The sequence below is a fragment of the Labeo rohita genome, chromosome 8, assembly GCF_022985175.1.
Source record: "Labeo rohita strain BAU-BD-2019 chromosome 8, IGBB_LRoh.1.0, whole genome shotgun sequence".
NCBI lineage: Eukaryota > Metazoa > Chordata > Actinopteri > Cypriniformes > Cyprinidae > Labeo > Labeo rohita.
The window spans coordinates 18,647,713-18,655,555 of NC_066876.1; the positions used below are offsets into that span (position 1 = coordinate 18,647,713).

General features: G+C 32.3%; 1 protein-coding gene across 1 annotated transcript in view; it reads left to right on the forward strand.

Moving 5' to 3' along the window:
• The window catches only part of slc16a1b (solute carrier family 16 member 1b), a 31,262-nt gene extending 25,468 nt beyond the window's left edge, over positions 1-5,794 (forward strand). Inside the window, exon 5 of the mRNA XM_051117860.1 lies at positions 1,815-5,794. Within this exon, the coding sequence (XP_050973817.1) occupies positions 1,815-2,053 (239 nt within the window). The 3' untranslated portion in view covers positions 2,054-5,794. The remainder of the gene's footprint in view (positions 1-1,814) is intronic.
• Positions 5,795-7,843: the final 2,049 nt, after the last annotated feature.

Sequence of the window (7,843 nt, forward strand, 5' to 3'; positions counted from 1 at the left end):
CTAAACCGCTTTGTCAAATAAATCACTCTTTCTGAAAAACCTTAAACAAGTTTAGGCAGTTTAGACACTGTCAGCAGATCTCATGCACTCTTTTTGCAAAACTCTAAACACATTCTCACTCATTAAGACTCAATTTGCTCTGTGATGAACTTGTGATGCAAAACTGTAAACACAGGAAAGCAAAAGTTAAGCAGAACTGTAACACTGCAGTCATGATTTAAACACAATATTTCAAAATTCTTCACGCTTGTTTCTAAATATTTAAATATACTAAATGTAAGCCAGTTGAAAGTGCACAGAAGGCACGGGTGCATCTGTCAGTCTGAAAGGTACAGAAGAGTGTGAATACGTGTGTGTGGAAAAAAAGATAGATGGATAGATAGATAGAGAGTCAGGGGTTCTGTGAATTTAATTTGAACATTTGGATTTGTGTTTAAGGTTTTGAGAAAATGGGTGATGGTTTCAAAAATGTGTTTTACCATTTCAGAAAAACTGTAATATAAAATGAAGTACCATAATATTTAAATTATTAATCATATTAATGGTAAATAATATAACAGATTAAATATTTAGGGTTTTTTTTGTTGTTCTCATCAACTAAAAGGTTTTTACTAAAATGAATGAATATGATGAATATTATGATGAATATTAATGAATGAAAATATTTTAAACAAAAATATTCATATATACAAATACATACTGAAATTAGGTAAATTATTATTATAATTAAATATGCAAAATGTTTGAACATTTAGTGTAAAATGCTTGAATACAAAAACTAATGAATATGACATGGCAAAATATTGACTAAATGTAAAGAATACTTCTACTATACCAAAAATATAAATATAGAAAATTGAATATTAAAAACTATATAAGCTTTTGTAATATAAAATATAAAGTAATTTTAATATTAATTAATGTTGTTATTATTAATGTTACTGAAATTAGTGTCAAAATTTTGACTTAATGTAAAACAAATTTATTAAAAAATAAAATAGTTAAAAATATATAAAATTTTATATATATATATATATATATATATATATATATATATATATATATATATATATATATATATATATATATATATATATATATATGAAGTAATTTTAATATTAATGTTATTTTATGTTACTAAAATGAATATTACATGGAAAAATATTGATTATGTAAAGAATACTTTTATCAAATAATAAATGTATAAAGTATAATATTAAAAATTACATAAAATTTGATGCTATAAATATATTTGAAGTAATTTTAATATTATTTAATTAATGATACTAATTATACTAATGAATGACGTTAAAATATTGACTAAATATAAGGAATACTTTAATCAAAAATATAAATGTATAAAATGTAATATTAAATTATCTAAAATATTTATAATAAATATACAAATATTTGAAGTAATTTTAATATTAAGTAATGTTATGTTACTTAAATGAATGCCAAAATATTGACTGTCAAATTATCTAAAATATGATTATATAAAATGTAATACTGAAAATATATACAGCTTTATAATGAACAAAAATATTTGTCATTTTAACATTAATGTTATTATTAATGTTACTTAAGTATGACTTAATATAAAATGATTACATTTAAACTAAATTGGACTTGATTTAATTTTTTTTTTTTTTTTTCAATCAAAAGTTGATTACATTTAACAAAAAAAAAAAATGGGTTTGGGACTGGACTTTTCAGCTGTAATTACAATAATCACTGAATGTCATGTTATATCCTGTTCCAGTTAGTGTGTAAAAAAAACTGACAAACCCGTTTTTCAATTTCTTCTCTTGCAGGAAAACTTAATGATGATTACGGCGATTACAAATACACATATCAGGCTTGTGGAATCGTCCTGGTGATTGCCAGCATATTCTTGTTCTTGGGAATGGGACTCAACTACTGGCTATTGGACAAAGAGAAGAAGGTGGAGGAGAGAAGAGCAAGACAGGAGGAGAAGGACGAAGAGACGAACATAGACAATGCCCTGAACGAGAAGGCAAAGGAGGCAGATGGAGACGCATCTGATGCATGAGCTGACGTCGCCAAATGGAAAAGGACACCATGTTATGCGCTCACGCACCAACAATCCATGTCTTCCAGTTTTGACCGTCCAAAATGACAAACACCGATCAATTCCCCACTAATGCATTACCAGTTCAGCCAATGTTTCAAACAGCACAAAGGACTATAATGCCAAGAAATCCAATTTTATGCAATCCCACACACCTCAGATGTTGCTGTCAATCTCCCAACGTTCATATTGGAGCGTCTCTGTACCTTAATGTCACAATTATAAGCATTACGAGAGCATTCCTAGTTTTTGACTCTGGAGTAGCATAGTGTATGCACTTTGAAATGAAGCTACAAAATGCACATTGAAACATTTTTATAAGAGAATTAAGATGTGCGACATTTAAGGTAACATCATCAGTCAAGACATGGACGAAAGAGACATCTTTCACTCTTCTGTCTGTCTTCCATTTTAGAAATATAGTATTTTTTTGGACTAAAGGTCATTATTATGTATAGGATACACATTTTTCTTTTTTTCTTTTTTTTCGAATGAAGCGTGAAGATTTGTTTTAGTATGTGTATGTATGTAGTCTTCCCTGTTCCGATTGGTTGGTAGAAAATAGTGCCAGGCTTTGCTAGGCTGCTATATAAAGGCAAAATGCAGAAATTTACGCCAAGACTGATACGGGTTTTGGATTGATTTTTGTCCTCTGAACATTTAGTAAATCCTGTCTGTCACAAGACAGATCATAGACTTGAATTCACTCATGAAATAGGACAAAATGTATAATTACTGTGTTTTGCCTTTGCATGGCAGAAGAATTTGTGGTTTGTTTCCAAGTGACGTTTAATGTTTTGTATCTTTGTCTGCTTCCTCCTCTGGTGACTTCATGAATTCACTCTGCCTATCAAACTCTGACTGTGCTGTAACCATGAAGATTTCTTTGGTTACCATTTTTAGAAACAGCAGCAAAGGTTTAGGTTTCGTCTGAGGCAATTCTCACTTCACATGAAAAGTCTGCTAGAGATTGTTTCAGCTTTACTGTTCATTTGGCGTTTAGTGAAGATGATGATTGTTTCACACTGGGGTACATTCAAATAGGGGATCCTTTAAAAACTGTATGTTCACTTGCCTTTTTTCGACCACATTGTTTTTAAATATCTAGAAACTGTTTTACGGTTGCCAGCAGATCCTATGCCTTGATTAGGTGCCTTTCCGTCTACATACAGGTATTTGTATTTAACAGCCATACGTGTAACAATACTAACTCCTGATCTTTTTTACAGAGCTTTTTGCAACGTCAAGAGCATGTGTATTGATTTTAATTTGATTAATTTGCTATTTAGTGTCATATTATGGGAGAGTAGAGTGCTTCATTTCAACTGAGCCAGCAACAAACACGGTACGATCTAGGGCTGTCACCACAAATCGATGCATTGCAACTCTGTCATCTTAGCCTTTAACCGTAGATGGCGCTATAATCTAGTTTTTCCACTGCAAACTCATGCTCACGGAAAAAGAGCACCTGTGTGTTTGGAGTCATGTAATTAGACCTCGTTTAAGAATGGTGTTATGACACAAGATCAATGTAAACATGGCTCACTGTGAACACCCTTGTCAGGGTTGCCAGGTTTTCACAACGAAACCTGCACAATTGCTACTAAACACTACCCTAAAACTTGCCCAGTTGCATTTCGGAGGAGGTTCTCCGGTCAAAAAAATGCATTCTGGGGGTAAAATGCAAATTTTTTTGGCAGGAATGCCCTAATAATATTCGCATTCCAGCAGCAAAATATTACATTTTTGGTGTCGCTTCAACCCACAGCAACAGTGTTAAGTAGCCCAATTCCGTGGGGAAAACCGCTGACTTGGCAACACCCTTGTAATTCACTTTAAACTATTCCAACTTTATGAATGCTTATTTTAGTTTCAAGTGTGTGTAATGAAGAGAAAGCAAGCAGAGTATGGCTTTTTCTAAAGCATGCAGTGCCATCTGCTGTTCAAAACTAATCTCAGAATCATTTTGAGAGAGAATCGTGATGCATTCGGAAGATCTTAGAATTGATGATTATTGCTCAATTCGTGATGCATTGGTTTATTTCCCCAACCCTAGTACAATTTGTGTTGGCTAGAGTAAAAAACGACCTCATTTCAAGTTCTGCTACTGTCAGGCCGCACTCTTGTTTATTTGCAGAACAAAGGTGATTGTTCTTTTTACAAACTCAAATAGGTAAAGTCCCAGATAGCACACGTTTGTCTGTTAAAGATCACTCGATCTGGAAAGCATCTTCGCATCATCTACGATGTCAGTTTTACATGCATTCTAAATCATGAACATCTTAAAGACATCTAATAGACGTCTATTTGACATCTGATAGGAAATGTCCTATAGGTGTATTGCAGATGAGCAAACACTCTAAAATATACGTCTTGCAGATGTAAATGCAGACGTCAAATAGACGTCTCTGTGATGTACGTGTGCTATCGGGGGAATATTCTTGAAGTTTCTCAAGCCATTTTATTTCTTTTGCTTTTTAGATTTGCTGAGCATGTGGAAAACAACCCCAGATAGCACATGTGTGTCTGCAAGATGTCTGTTAAAGATCTTTTGATCTGGAAAGCATCTGATGTGTATAAACGTCTGACAGTCGTCTTTCAGATGTCAGTTTTACATGCATTCTAAATCATAACATCTTAAAGACGTCTAATATACGTCTATTTGACATCTGATAGGAATCGTCCAAAAGACATATTGAATATGAGCAAACACTCTAAAAATCCGTTTTGCAGATGTAAATACAGATGTCAAATAGATGTCTCTGCGATGTACATGTGCTGTCAGGAACACCCCTTAGCACATGTACGTTTGCAAGATGTCCGTTAAAGATCACTTGATCTGGAAAGCATCTACTGTGTACAAACATCTGACAGATGTCTTTCAGATGTAAGTTTTACATACATTCTAAATCATAAACATCTTAAAGACATCTAATATACGTCTATTTGACATCTGACAGCAAACGTCCACTCTTAAAAAAATAAATAGACGTCTCTGTGATGTACATGTGCTATCAGGGACATGACTCTCAGATCTCAGATATATCAGTAACAGTTTTGGCTCTCTGGAGTCATTCGATTTCAGGTAAAATATTGAAAAAGGGAGGAAACACCACCACCTTCTGGCAGCTGTTGTGTATTGTGACACTGCGGCGAATCAAATATGCAGGTGCACTGTGAAGTGTTTTCAAGGAACTTTTGTTTTAGCAAATGAGTAAATGTCCTAGTGTCATTATTTAGTCACAGCAGATGGCAATTTCTGTATAGTGCACTTTAGGTACATTAAGGTGAAATTCATACTCGAGTTACGCACACACAGCATTCAGTGTAAGGCCGTTTATTTTACCTTTTTTCCTGAGTAGAAATGTATCGGCGTGGGTCCTGACGGATGTGCGCTTGTATACAGTTCTCTGGTGTGGCGGAGCTGATAATGTAATCTCAGAGCTCGGCTGAATAATAGCACCTGTGAAACGAAAAGCAAAAAGAAGAAAGAGAATCAGAGCAGTGTTATTGACTCATTTTCAGTATCAGCATCGCTGCTCCAACTGCACTTCTGTTTATAGGATCAGAGCTGTCTGAACTCCACTGTGTGTGAGTGGATTCCTTATTAATGTTGGTAATTGTGTGAAGGAAAATACTGCTGTATTAAGAAAATGGACCACCCTGAGAAAAAAAAAAAAGCATTAAAAAGGGTAAATCCTATTTACTCTTCTCTTCTCCTTTTTCCTTTGTCATACTCCTGCTTTTAATTGTGGGTCGATGTAACAGAAGTAACACTAACAGCATGTTTTTAAAATGTCTGCTGTCAGAAAGACTGTTGACTGAGGTGAAGAGAGAGACAGGGAAAGGAATTGTTTGTGTTTGTGTTTGTATGTGTGTGTGTGATTGTGTGTTTGTGCACAGATTCCATACAGGCTCACGATTTCATTATTAATTTAGGAGAGTGGCTAGAGTCTGGCCCTTATAAGGTATTCAGTGCAGAGGAAAAATAATTGTATTTTTAGGTATTTTAAACTATCACGTGTGAAATTTTGTATGTTTTGATGTTTTTTTTGTGTGGATGAGCAAATCAATAAACTTTTTTTTTTTTTTTTTTTTTTTTTTTTAAATGTGTATTACTGTGAGTGAAATATATAAACCCTGATAAAACAATCATTCATAAGAAGAGTTCAGATGCAAAAGACCCTAAATCCATCTGATGTATTTCTTTAAAATTAGCATTTCTTTCTGGCTACTTTGCATAGGTTTCAATGTAAGTACTGGTACTTCTGATTGGGCTGAGGCTAGAATTTAGCAAGTTTGAAGTAAAAGTATTTGATGGACGTATAATATGTGTCAGGGGCATTCACTCAGTATCATTATCTTGACCGAGATGGCATTTAGCTGGTTTTGCATCTAAACTCTTCAGATAGATAGATAGATAGATAGATAGATAGATAGATAAATAGATAGATAGATAGATAGATAGTAATTTAGACTTTTTTTTATAAATGTATAAATTATTTTTTAAAAAACAATGCAGTTATCCATATTTATGGAATGTTTATGGTACACACTTGCCCTAGAATGCCTGAAAATATTCTTTGGGTTATCTTCATTGTACAGATGGAGGACAGAATTTATGTAAATGTATAATATACACTTCTGTTCAAACGTTTGGGATCAGTAAAATTGTTTTTAAAGGAGTCTTTTCTACTTATCAAGGCATGTTTATTTGATTAAAATACAGAGAAACATAGTAATATTTTGATATATTATTGCATTTTAAAAAAGTGGTTTTCTATTTTAATATACTTTAAAATAGAATTTTCAGCATCATTACTCCAGTCTTCAGTGTCACATGATCCTTCAGAAATCATTCTAATGTGCTGATTTATTATCAGTGTTGGAAACAGTTGTGTTTCTTATTTATTTATTTATTTTTGTTTTATTTATTTATTTTTAATTTATTTTTGGAACCTGTAGTACTTTTCAGGATTTTGTTTTGTTTTGTTTTGTTTTGTTTTTGATTAATAAAAAGAGCATTTATTCAACATATAAATCTTTTGTAACAATATACACTCCTGTTCAAAGTTTGGAGTCTGTACATTTCTTTCTTGCTTTCTTTCTTTGAAAGAAATTAATACTTTTATTCAGCAAGGATGTGTTTAATTGATAAAAAAAATGACAGCATTGTTAGAATGCTATTGTTGTTAAAAACATTTCTATTTTGAATAAATGCAGTTCTTTTTAACTTTCTAATCATCAAAGAATACTGAAAAAGTATCACAGTAATGATACTTATAATAAATCAGCATATTAGAATGATTTCTCAAGGATCATGTGACACTGAAGACTGGAGTAATGATTTGTATCACAGAAATATATTTTTAAGTGTATTAAAATAGAAAACTTATTTTAAATTGCAATAATATTTCATATTACTTTTTTCTGTATTTTGATCAAATAAATAAAATTTTCGTTAAACATAAGACACATTAAAATCTTACTGATCCCAAACTTTGGAACGGCAGTGTATGAGTATATTCTGAAAGACAAAATCACTGCTTATACATTTTACATGTTAATTGGACGTTGAAACTGACTGAAAACTTCAGTTGCTGACAAATAAACCTTGTGACAACTAGCCCCTCTTTCTCAAATGTAGTGGTCAAGAAGGGAAAATATAGCTGCTACAGTTAGAGTAATCATTTATCTTTAAGTGAAGTTTTATCGTCACGGAAACGGTACGGTAACTTCACCATCAGGTGT